The sequence below is a fragment of the Tupaia chinensis genome, unplaced genomic scaffold (assembly GCF_000334495.1).
Source record: "Tupaia chinensis unplaced genomic scaffold, TupChi_1.0 Scaffold141530_1, whole genome shotgun sequence".
NCBI classification, from domain to species: domain Eukaryota; kingdom Metazoa; phylum Chordata; class Mammalia; order Scandentia; family Tupaiidae; genus Tupaia; species Tupaia belangeri.
In genome coordinates this window covers 1,704,380-1,717,203 of record NW_006201391.1, presented here as the reverse complement: position 1 = coordinate 1,717,203, position 12,824 = coordinate 1,704,380, and the positions used below count along the sequence as shown (strand labels likewise).

Genomic DNA, 12,824 nt, shown 5'->3' with positions numbered 1-12,824 from the left:
TCCGGGTGTGCCGGTTGGGCGTCCCCGCCCAGCCTCGGGGAGAGGGGCTACCCCGCTGACCTTCGCAGCTGGCTGCCGGCAGCGACGGCAAACACGAGCATCCTGCACTGTGAGTGGGATCCCGCGGCCAACTCGGCCCTGAACGCGGATCCCGGTACAACGGGAAACGGCCATCCGGAAGACTAAAAGCGATGCTGTGGTTAAGCAGGGAGGAAGGTCTGCTCACACCCGACTCACCCTGGTGCGTCTCAGAATCCACCACGGAGGAGAGGACGAGGGCCGTGTGCAGGGTGTGCACGCAGAGGCCTCTGACGGCTGTTCTCTGAGCACGAGGAAGGACCGCGTGTGGGAGAGGAAACGTCCCCGTGTGCCAGGAGGAGGCAGGCAGGCGGCCACTGCACTCCGAGGGCCAGCTGGGCACAGAGCTGGGTGGGAGGTGACCGCGGGGTGGCAAGAGCTTGGGATGTGGGTGCTGGGAAGGCAGGCGGCATTCTGGGAGATGTTCACGGAGACCAGCTGGGCCCCAAGGACGGTCATCGTCCACGGGCACAAAGCTGCAGGTGGTGACCACGGTGCTGCCTGTCACACATCTTACCCTACTGACATCTGACCAGAGTACGACATGGCCAAAGGCCCTGAGCAGGAGACGAGGACTGTCCCTCTGTGAACTGGCAGAGGGCTGGAGCAGGCCGGGCCAGGCCGGGGTAAGTCCTCTGAGTGGGGTCACCAGGCCGGTTGCGGCTCCCCTGGACAGAGCGATCCAAGAGACGGTGAAGTGGAGAGCTGTCCTACACTCTTCCCACCCTGACCCCCGCTCTTTCTTTTTTTAATACTTTTTCTGAGATGTCCTCGCCCTTCTCAGGGAAAGCACCCTGCTGTGATATCAGGACACTGACATCACACTGGGCCATCAGGCCACCACGCAGCATTCCCGCAAGCTGCTGACCTGCACGGAGACTCCAGGTCTGGACCCCACGCCCTGGTCAGGGCGGTGCAGCCCCCACGCAGCCCACTGTGGAGGCCCGCATGGCCGTTCTTCACTGGGGCTTGGCCATCCCGTTACCCAGCCCAGACTCGAGTAAATGAGCGAGAGAAGGCCCATAGCGGAAGGCGGGGAAGGCGGAGGGAGAACAGTGAAGGCACGCGCTGTCCTCGCGGGGCGCCCGGCCACCCGGGAACGGGGTCAGGAGGACTCCTCCAGCGCGTTGACCACCTGCTCAAGGATGTCGGGGCAGTGGTCTGCGATCTGCTGAAGGATGGCGTTGGCAAACTCCTGCAGCTCCGCATTGTCCTGCTCACCCTTCTCTAACTCCTTCTGAAGCTGAAAGGGAAAGGGAGACAGACTTCAGGGAAAACTGTAACACAGCGCCATCTGCGGAGCTGAGACTGCCACTTGTCAGCCGGGAAATGACAGGGGCGCTTTCTACGTGAGATCTTGTGGCTGAAATGAACAAGGAAGCGGAAAAGCCATTATCAATGTGTCTTCATGAAAACGAGGCCCGCGTCAGCGATGAGCCCAAGGCCCACCGTGAGTGTCTGCAGAGCCCGGTCCCGGGGCTCCTGCCTACGTGGCACGCTCGCGCCACAGTGGCCGCTTTCTGCTGTGTGGGTGCGGGGGCACGGACGTGCTCGGGGGACCCGCACCATGCCTGGGTCCTGCCCTGGGAAAGCTTACGAACTGAAGGCCCTCTCCGTCCCTGTGCCACTTTCAGTCAGTGTCGGACCCCTCAGCTCAGGTCTGCTAACTTAGACAAAGAGGTTACGTGGGGAACGGGAGACAGTTTGTGTGCAAGTTCAGTGTGTCTCCAAGGTCCTGGTTTTAGCACCCCGTTGCTGTTCCTTAAAGGACTTTAACCAGAATTCATTCATTCATTCGTTTTCTTTCTTTTTTCGAGAGAGAGATTTTTGCTATAGGGTGTGTGTGCTTGCCAGAGAGACAGAGAGCGAGAAGTTACCCTCTGGGTGATGGCCACGCCACAATCCCTTCTCCATTCTCCTCTTGGGGTTTTAGGCACGCATGCACATGTGCCCAGCGTGAGTTTAAGCCACTGGGACTTGAACCGCGGCCCACCACAAGGGAGTCCAGTGACGTAACCGTCACGCCATCTGCTGGGCCCCATTCACTTGTTACGGTGCACGTGTGCTCACTAGAAAGAGACAGAGAGGGAGGAGAGGAGGGAAAGTGAGAAGTCATCCCCAGTGGGGTGGCTACACTGTAGTCCCTTCTCCGGTCTCTTCTGGGGATTTTGGGCACAGATGCACACGCACCAAGCTGCCAGGTTCAGGACTCCAACTGTGTAGTCGGTCATGTGGGGTCCCTATCCAGCCACCTTAACCTCCATGCCACCTGCAGGCCCTTAACCAGCTTACCGAGTGCTACCGTGTGAGAGAAAGGGGCAGGAAGTCCTATGGGCTAGTGCCGAGGGGAAGTGGGTCTGCTCGTCATCCTGAAGTCTGTGGGCTGATGAAGAAGATGAACAAAAGAGCAGTGGGGCTGGCAGGTGGCGTGTGGTTAAGGGCACTGGACTCCCACATGGCTGACTGCAGTTCAAGTCCTGGACCTGGCAGCTTGCTTCTCACTTTCTGTCTCTCTCACTCTGACTCCCTCTGGTCAAATTAAAACAAATAAATAAAGTTAAATAAAATAATTATTTTAAAAAATTACAACCCAGCACAGTAGGGCGAACATAGGCACGGGTGTGTACTGCAGGGGAGGCCTATGCATGACTGCTTCTCCTGGAGGAGCCCGAGATCTCACTAGAGGTACACAGCATCCAGATCTTGACAGCTGGAAAGGAGTCTCAGTGGGAGCAAAGCAGCAGAGGCTTCTAGGCCGATGAAACACGCAGACGCCCAGAGCAGGACAGGGCTCGGCAGGGGCCTTGCAGAGAGAGGAGTGTGCGGAGCGGCTGGAGGACAGGCCAGGGGGCTGGGTGGGAGACGGCAGGAAGTGACGCCGGAAGACAGGCGAGGCCAGACTGGGTATGTGAAGAGGGGGAGTTCAGATTTAAAGGAATCTGGCTTGAAAATAAAAGCCAAACTAAAAAACAAAAACAAAACCCAAAAACAAACAAAAAAGAAAATCCAGGAGTTTTCACAGCAGAGAGACGATCGCCTTCATTTTCTCAGAATGGGTCTTGCAGTAGTACGGTGGTTAAGGCAGCTGGATCCCACATGGTTCGAGTCTCGCACCTGGTAGCTTGGAAAGTACGCCCGGCAGGTGTGCACGCGTGCCCAAAATCTGAAAGGAGGGCAGAGAAGGGCCGTGGGGACAGTGCCCCTGGGGTGCTTTCTTATTTTCCCTGTCTGTCTCTTCCCAGTGAGCACACTTACACACTGGTAAGTGAACAAGAGTGAGTCTGAAGTGAAGGACATAGATCTGGATCGGGCTACCGAGATTTCACTGCCAGCTTTCATGTCAGCAATTATTAACTTGCCAGAGCTGTGCCCCGAGAGGGACAGGGACAGAGGGGAGGGAGGAAGCACCTGCCCTGGGCAGTGGTCGCGCCGTGACTCCTCCGTGTCTCCAGCCTATCAGGATTTGGGGCACGCTTGGTATGCTTTTTCAAGTCACCAGAGCCAGGACATATGGGACCTCGCTTCCTTAACCACGAAGCTATGGGGCCAACTGCATAGTTTCCTCGTAATATGCATTTCTCCACCAAGTTCCTAAAGGTCCCTTGTGTATACACGTAAAATTTAGATGCCAAATAGAGACGACACTGTAGGTGACTGGAAACTACTCCTGCCTTTCACCTGAGACGACGGACCCCCAGGCCCAGCCGCGGTGGTGCACGGAGCTGTGCCCTACTGCGTGAGGCTGGGCTGCGTGGGGAGCCTGGGTTTGGTTCTCGGCCCAGCCTGGACAGGCCAGGAGCAGTGGTGTGCACCGAGAGGTGGGGGCAGGAGAACCGTGGGGTGGCGAGACCCTGTCAACTTCTCTCTCAAAAATACCCAAACTGGGGGACCAGCAGTTGGCGTAATGGCTATGTCACTGGACTCCCACGTAGTCAACCACAGTTTGAGTCCTGGACCCGGTGGCTTAAAACTCACGCCGGACATGTGTGCGTGCGTGCCCAAGATCTCAAGAGGAGAACGGAGAAGGGATTGCGGCGTGGCCATCCCCCCTGGGGGGGTGATTTCTCGCTTTCTATCTCTCTGTCTCTCTCTGTCTGGTGAGTACACGCACCCTATAGCAAAAACCTCTCCAAAAAAAAAAAAAAAAAACCCAAACTGGGGTCAGCAGGTGACGTAGTGACCAGGGCACTGACTGTGGTTTGAGTTTTAGACCCAGCAGTTTCAAAACTACACTAGACACATGTGTTCACACACCCCGAATCACACTAGGCACATGTGTTCACACACTCTAGGCACGTGTTCACACGCCCCAAATCACACTAGGCACATGTGTTCACATGCCCAAAATCCCAAAAGGAGAATGGGAGAGAAGGGATCGTGGTGTGGCCATCCCTCCAGGGGGTGATTTCTCACTTTCCCTCTCTCTGTGTCTCTGTTTCTTGCTGGTAAGCCCATGCACCCCATGTCAGAAACTCTAAAAAAACCCCCCCAAAACAAAAAAACCCACTCATGGTATATATGTCTTCACAGCAAATCCCAAAGGCTCCTTTGGATTTGATAATCAATTCTAAAATTATCCTAAAGTGTAAATATGTAAGAAGAGCCAGGAGCTTGCTTTAAAGGAAGAAGAGTGACGTAGACTTGTACCAGATGATAACACGCTATGAAAGTACACGCATCACGGGAGTGACGGGTCTAACGCGGGCTCAGTGCGGTTTCGGATAAAGCCAGGCAGCGCTTGAAATCCGCGCTCCTCTGCCAGCGGGGCCCGTCTGCGGTTGGACTCCCGCTCTCGCCATCCGTGTGTGGCAGTTTCAAACTGGCTAAAGATCTGAATTTTAAAAGGATACTGTGGGAAGTACCGAGAGGAGATTGAGGAGCGTATTTTATAGTCTTTGCTGGGAGAGAGCTGAGCTCTTCGTATTTGATGTTTTGTCAGGGACAGCGAGTACCTCTAAATCAGAAGTTATAACAGGGTCAGCCTGGCAGCCTCGTGGTTACAGGAGCTGGATCCTACGTGGCCAACAACCTGCTTCAAATCTTGGCCCTCTTGGTGGAAAAATATGAGGGCATGCGTGCGTGCCAAAACTCCCAACGGGAGACAGAGGAGGAGAGGGATTGTGGCAGGACCCCCTGCTCCCCTGAGCACATGTGCCCTCTGCAGTGAGAAGGAAAAAATGTCATACAAAGGAAGGGCAAATGCGACTATAAAAATGTCAAACATCCGCACAGAGAAAGAAGACGTATCAACTAAAGTAAAAGTGATGGCTCGAGAAACAGTCACAGTAAGAGACATGGAGAACAGAAAGCCAAAGGATCGACATCAATATGCTACGAAGGGGTACTAGAAGTCTAAAAGACCATGACCTGGCAGAAAAGCAGGCAGAGGGTACGAACAGAAAAGACACGTCGGACATACTCAGCCTCATCAGCAGTGAAATAAATACGAAGTGGGAGCCAGGCAGTGGCACGACAGAAATGTGGCCGAGCCCACAGGGACAAGGACCTGGGTCCACGCCCCGGGACGTCCCTGACGACCCTGTGATCTGGGCTGCTGAGCGGGTGCACTGTGGTGCGGGATCCTGCGAGGTGCTCTCTCCTCACTCTGTCTCCTACATAAGAAGTACGTGGGGACCAGCAGTTAGCGTAATGGCTATGTCGCTGGACTCCCACGTAGTTGACCATGGTTTGAGTCCCAGACCTGGAGGCTTAAACTCACACTGGGCACGTGTGCGTGCGTACCCAAGATCCCGAGAGGAGAATGGAGGAGAAGGGATTGCAGCATGGCCATCCCCCCTGGGGAGTGATTTCTCTCTTTCTTTCTGTCTCTCTGTCTCTGTCTGTCTGGCGAGCGCACATGCCCTATAGCAAAAACCTCTCTCTAAAAAAAAAAAAAAAAAAGAATTGTGTGACTCGGCCGGCAGGCGGTGTGGAAGGCCAGGCTGACTGCGTGGTCCACATTCTGGATCTGGCGCCTTGAGAATCACACTGGGTGCCCACGCGTGCCCAAAATCCTGAGAGGAGAATGAAAGAGCAGGGATTGCGGCGTGGCCATCCCCCCAGGGCTTACTTCCTTTCCCCCCCTCTCTGATGAGCACATGTGCCTTATAGCAACTAAAAATAGAAACTAAAAGGAAGAAATAAAAAGCATGCATGTCAACCAGATGCAGTTCCCTTCCCCCGTCACGCTGGGAAGTTGCGAAGACTTGCTGCAGGTGCTCTCACACACTCTTGGTGGGGTGTAGCTTGCCGAGCACTTTGGGCTCATCAACCCAGTGGAATTGTACATATCCTTTGACCACATGATTCTCTTTGGTAAGTACGTTTTAGAGAACTGACAGAAGGAAGTGAAGAACGCGTCCACAAGTGGCGCCGTATGACCAGTACAAAGATGCGTCCGGCACTGCTCAGGGGCGCGGGGTCCCAGGAGACCCTGGTTCAGATCTTGGCCCAGCTGGCCTGACACCGCAGGGCGCACGTGTAAGCACCGGGACCTGACGGGCCAGAGGAGTAAGGAAGGGGTTGCGTGTGACCGAACTGCCGAGGGTGTGGCGCGCTGCCTCCTCATGCAGTGTTCTATTCTGAATAAAGAAAAAGAGCAGAAACTTACTAATGACCTCAGTGTTTAGTAAGAAGAGACATCTATAAACCTGGACCAAAAATATTTAAAAAATATATACAAACGGTTCAGAAAGTTCATGGAGAATACTGCATGTAGTATGAAAAAATTTAGCACAGATTTCAAAAGTTTTTTACATTAAAATAAATTTGTATCTTAATTCCATTTTGCCAAAAAAAAGTTTTTAATAGTTTGGTGTGTGTGTGTGTGCACACATCTGTGCACCAGCCTGGTGGCACAGTAATAGCTTGGTGTGTGTGCGTGTACACATCTGTGCACTGGTCTGGTGGCACAGTAATAGCTTGGTGTGTGTGCGTGTACACATCTGTGCACTGGTCTGGTGGCACAGTAATAGCTTGGTGTGTGTGCGTGTACACATCTGTGCACTGGTCTGGTGGCACAGTAATAGCTTGGTGTGTGTGCGTGTACACATCTGTGCACTGGTCTGGTGGCACAGTAATAGCTTGGTGTGTGTGCGTGTACACATCTGTGCACTGGTCTGGTGGCACAGTAATAGCTTGGTGTGTGTGCGTGTACACATCTGTGCACTGGTCTGGTGGCACAGTAATAGCTTGGTGTGTGTGCGTGTACACATCTGTGCACTGGTCTGGTGGCACAGTAATAGCTTGGTGTGTGTGCGTGTACACATCTGTGCACTGGTCTGGTGGCACAGTAATAATCTGATGTGTGAGTGTCTATGTGTGTGTGTGTGTGTATGTGTGCACACATCTGTGCGCCAGCCTGGTGGCATAGTAATAGTTTGGTGTGTGTGTGTGTGCATATCTGTGCACCAGCCTGGTGGCACAGTAATAATCTGATGTGTGAGTGTGTGTGTGTGTGTGTGTGTGTGCATATCTGTGCACCAGCCTGTGGCACAGTAATAGTTTGTGTGTGTGTATGTGTGTACACATCTGTGCACTGGTCTGGTGGCATAGTAACAGTTTGGTGTGCATGTGTGTGTGTGTGTGCACATCTGTGCACCAGCCTGGAGGCACATAATAATCTGGTGTGCAAATGTGTGTGTATGTGCGTGTGTGCATATCTGTGCACCAGCCTGGTGGCACATAATAATCTGATGTGCAAGTGTGTATGTGTGTGTGTGTGCATATCTGTGCACCAGCCTGTGGCACAGGTAGCAGTAAGCTGCACTGTAACGCTGGAAGCCACATGCGGTCTGTGGGTTTGGCTCCTCTGGCTGGCCTGAGAGACCCTGGGCACACGTGCACATGACCAAGATCCTGGCAAACTGGAGGGCTAGGAAGAGGACCGTGGCGTGCCAAGCGCCTGCCGGGAGTCTCTCTCTCTCTCTCTCTCTCTCAGGCACGCACTCTCCTTCATGAACAGAATATGTAAACTTACAAAACAACTGAAGTGCTTTTTATTCTACATACTTTCTGTATTATCCTGTGTATGTAGTTTGTTTCTTTTTATTTTTATGCATTTATTTACTTTTTAGATTTTTGCTACAGGTGCATGTGCTTGTGGGAGACAGAGAGCGTGAGAGCAAGAAATCACCCCCTTGCAGGGAAAGCCGCACTGTAATCCCTTCTCCCGTCTCCTCTCGGGATTTTGGGCATGCATGTGCATGTGCCTGGTGTGTTTCTCGAGCTGCCAGGTGTGGGACTTGAACCATGGAGCTGGCCATTTGAAATCAGTGCCTTCACCACCACACCATCTGCTGGCCCATGTTTCTTCTTATTTTTCAAAAAGACGGGACCTCCTATTGTGAGCTTCCTGCTGCAGTCCCGAGACGACAGGCGTGAGCCGCTGTGCTTGGCCCTTTAAGGAGGGCTGGGAAAGGAACCTGGTGTCCCTTAAGATCTGTCTGTCGAGTAGCAGCGTCTGGCACACTGCCGAGCCTGGGTCATGTGCCGGCTCATTTACCACCACAGCAACGTAAACTTACAGTAAGAAATATGAGTCAAATATATGCTACCCTTCACAGTCGCATACTTTTTTTTTTAGAGTTTTTTCTTCTTCTCTTTTTTTAAAGAGATGTTTGCTATAGGATGCAGAAAGACAGAAACAGACAGAAACTGAGGAATCACCGCCGGGGAGATGGCCATGCTGCAATCCCTTCTCCTCCATTCTCCTCCTGGGATTTTGGGCATGTGTACACACTTGCCTGGTGTGAGTTTCAAGCTGCCGGGTCCAGGACTTGAACCATGGTTGACCACGTGGGAGTCTAGCACCTTAACCAGTATACTACCTGTCGGCCCCAAAGCTGCATATATTTTTAAGGTGTAATTCTGATACTGTAGGCCCTTGAGAAGGGACAAACGGAAGTGTGAAAACATTCACTCGAGGAGGAGGGGCCGACTGCCAATAAAGGTGAGGTTCCGGTGCGCGCCTGCGTCACAGAGAGCTACGTGCATCATGTGACGTACATAGACGCCCCAGGCTCAGTGAGAGGCGTCGGACAGAGACCACACACTGCAGGATTCTGGTTTCTCAGAAAGTGTCTTCCTCCAGGGCCCGCAGGTGGCACGGTGGTCAAGGTGCTGGATTTCCCATGGTTCAGCTCCCAGAACTAGTGACTTGAAAAAAATCACAAAAAATAAATAGATGAATGTTAAAAAAAGTTAATAACAGAAATTTTCTTCTCTCTCCCTGTCTTTCACGAAAGAGAAAGGAGGACAGAGAGGGAGAGAGGGAAGACGGAAGGGGCATGCCCAGCCTTCGCCAGCCAGGGCTGCGGCTCCGCATGCACACCCAGCCGCACAGGGGGATCTTGGAACGCGAGCCCAGGCGCTCGCACAGGGCCTCGCACCTGCAGTGCTGGGTCACCACCGTGGCCGTGCTGGCCCGCGTTCCGTCTTTACGGAAGTCCGGACCAGGCAGACGTAGCACTAGAAAGGAGGTCTGCGGTTGCCTTCAGCTGAGGAAGGTCAGGGCAACTGGGAGTGGCTGTTAGTGGGTGTGGGCTTCATCTCGGGGCGGTAAAAACGTGCCACGAGGGAACCAGCAGTTAGCGTAATGGCTATGTCGCTGGATTCCCACGTAGTCGACCGTGGTTCACGTCCCAGACCCGGTGGCTTAAATCTCACGCCGGGCGTGTGTGCGTGAGTGCCCAAGATCCTGAGAGGAGAATGGAGGAGAAGGGATTGCGGCGTGACCATCCCCCCGGGGGGTGATTTCTCGCTGTCTCTCTGTCTCTCTCTGTCTGTCTGGCGAGCGCACGCGCCCTATAGCGAAAAACCTCTCCAAAAAAAAAAATGTGCCACGAGTGGTCGTGGTGACACCGCCCAGCTCTGAGGACACGTGGAGCCCACCACGCTGCGTGCTGTGAGTGGGCTGTGCTGGGCGAGCTGTAGCGTAGGGCGACTGGCAGACAGTGCAGGGCCGCATGCAGTGCGCTGCGCAGTGAACGCCCACAGGGACCAGCCAGGGCCTCGCACTCAGTGTGAGCAGAGGGGGGGGGCAACGGAAGACAGACAGGGTCACTGCAGAGGAGGTGGTGTAAGCTAGACGGAGGGGAGTGTGCTGGGCTGCTCCCTGAGCTCACTCAGCAAGTCCTGGATTTGGACGGAAGCAATCCCAGCTCCCAGCAGTGACGAAGGGCCCCTGGGCCCGCCAGGTTTGGGCACTGCCTGCAGAGGACCCCCGGCCACTACATAGCTTCGGTGAGGCCACACCTAGGGGTCTGTACTCCATCCCACACACCTCATCACAGAAAAATGGAGACAAACTGGAAGAAGTGAAAAGAAAAATGGCAGGCACGGCTAAGGAGCTGGAAGGGTCAGGTGATGGAGGCAGGGTCAGAACTAAATATGCAGACCTGATCGCAGAACCAAGGCGCGGTGAAGGTGTAAGCAGAAGGCGAAGCGTGATTAGCACCAGAGGAGGGAGCGCAGCCAGCAGGGGCTGGTATGAGGGGGCTACCGGAGGCTAGGCTTCCCCTGAAGTAGGATGAACGGTCTGCCTGGGAAAAGGTGTTTAAAGCAGAGGGGTCAGGAGAAGCCAGGGACACAGAGAAGGGAGAGCTTGGCTCACATTGTGTTCCATCTGGTAGGCCTTTCTCTGCGCGCCATGGACTGTGGGGGGTGCATTTTCTCAGAATGCAGTAGTGAAGGTGGGTGTGGCCAAGCAGGGAGTTCCTGGCACTTGATCCACTGCATGCTAAAACTTCTTGGCCTGAAAAAGATCTCAAAGATCAACCTATCTTGTGAAATTGGAATTCTTTTTTTTTTTTACATTTTTGCCAGAGGGCACATGTGCTTGCAAGGAGACAGAGGGAAAGTGAGAAATCACCCCTCGGGGGATCACTGTGCCACAATTCCTTCTCCTCCGTTTGTTCTCTTCTGGGGATTTCTGGCAAACACACACATGAGCTCGGTGTGTCCTTCTATTCACGGGCTGAGACTGCAAACGCAGTCGGCCGTGTGGGGTCCAGCAGCCTAGTCACGCCACGCACTGGCCCTGGTTGGAGCTCCTGCGCCGTGACTCAGCAACCTCACACGAGCTGCTCTCGCCCTCGCTCCTGGCTGCCTGTGTGACCCCCGCCTGCTCATCTTCCTCTCACTGCCGAGAATTTCCCCACGAGTACAAACGTGGGTATCTGGGACTTTAATAAAAGGCGTATTACCTTCTAGTCAGAACGAATGCACTGCTCTCCCTGTCTTTTCTTGTTGAGGTACAAATCCAAACGCAGTGTGAAGCCTGAGTAATCCAGCTCTATTTTCTATGGCCCGTTCCTGACTTCCTGATATGGGCACGCTAATTCTAGCACTGCAAGCACCACAGTTAAAAACACTATCTACTCGGGACCAGCAGATGGCGTAATGGCCATGTCACTGAACTCCCGTGTAGTCGACTGTGGTTCGAGTCCCAGACCCGGTGGCTTAAACTCACACCGGGCGTGTATGTGTGCATGCCCAAGATCCTGAGTGGAGAATGGAGAAGGGATTGTGGTGTGGCCATCCCCCCGGGGGGTGATTTCTCGCTTTCTGTCTCTCTGTCTCTGTCTTTCTGGCGAGCGCACGCGCCCTGTAGCAGAAACCTCTCCAAACAAAAACTAACAAACAAACAAAAAAATAAAACAAAAACACTGTCTACTTATCTGACTTTTGTTTTTTAGGTTTTGCCTTAGGGAGCCTGCCATGGCTGCTGACAGGGAAGTGAGAGATCACCCTGAAGCCCCTCTTCCATCTCCTCTCATGATTTTGGGGTTGCACACACGGCGTGATGCTCAAGCCTTAGGTCTGGGGCTGGAACTGTGCGGTCAGCCACACAGGAATCAGTGCCTTGAGCACCCGCCCTCTGCTGGCCCTGCCGTAGCTGTAGTCAGCACCTGGCTTACGTGGCCCTCTCTAGACACAAAGATGCTGTTTTCTGTGAACCGACTGCAAGCTTTGCATCCAAAGAAAACAACGGAATGTCTGAGAACACTTCCAAAGGAAAACCATTTTCACTGAACTACAAAACAAGGTTGTTCCCCTGAATCCTGCCAGGCCTTTCTTAAACATGAACACCTGCCTCAGCACCTGAGTCTCCTAAGACACAATATATCTACCACCACGTTCTCCTGAAGCTTCCTGGGCACTTAAAGACTGAATTTACTAAGAGACTCTGCGGGCTGAGGAGGGACCAGAGCTCAGGTCGGTGCCTCCCGCAGGGAGAACAGGAAGCCACGTGTGCTCCGGTGGCCCGCCCTGCTGCGCCCACCGCCTTGCTAGTGGGATCTGGCAGAGGGCAGGGCCCTGGTGATGGCGCAGCCCTGAGCCCTGCAGGAGCAGCCCGTCTGAGGAGACTGGGTGCCTGCCTCCGCACCCTGGCTAACAGGCTGCCACCGCCGGGCCACCCACTCTCCGGCTGCCACCTCTCCCTCCCCAGCCTTTCACAAAGGCTCTGAGGACACTCCGCGCTTTCCCATCTCTCTCTCAAGCCCATCCAACGTGTCTTCCTTTCCCCATTAGACTTCTCAAAATGCTTTGCTGTTATTTGCTGCCCGTTTCTCATTTCCCTCAGTACCTGAGAATTTAGTTCTTGCTATTTCACTGAAACAGCTCTCTCAAAAGGTTGCTAAAATAAGAACTCTGTATCAAAAACTATGAAATGGGGACCAGCAGTTAGCGTAATGGCTATGTCGCTGGACTCCCACGTAGTCGACCACAGTTCAAGTCCTGGA

General features: G+C 53.7%; 1 protein-coding gene across 3 annotated transcripts in view; it reads right to left on the bottom strand.

The window, feature by feature from the left end:
* Positions 1-34: 34 nt before the first annotated feature.
* The window catches only part of ERC1 (ELKS/RAB6-interacting/CAST family member 1), a 501,445-nt gene continuing 488,655 nt past the window's right edge, over positions 35-12,824 (bottom strand). For all 3 annotated transcript variants that reach the window (XM_027766230.1, XM_027766231.1, XM_027766232.1), the window contains one exon: positions 35-1,321. In XM_027766230.1, the coding sequence (XP_027622031.1) occupies positions 1,184-1,321 (138 nt within the window). In that variant the 3' untranslated portion in view covers positions 35-1,183. The remainder of the gene's footprint in view (positions 1,322-12,824) is intronic.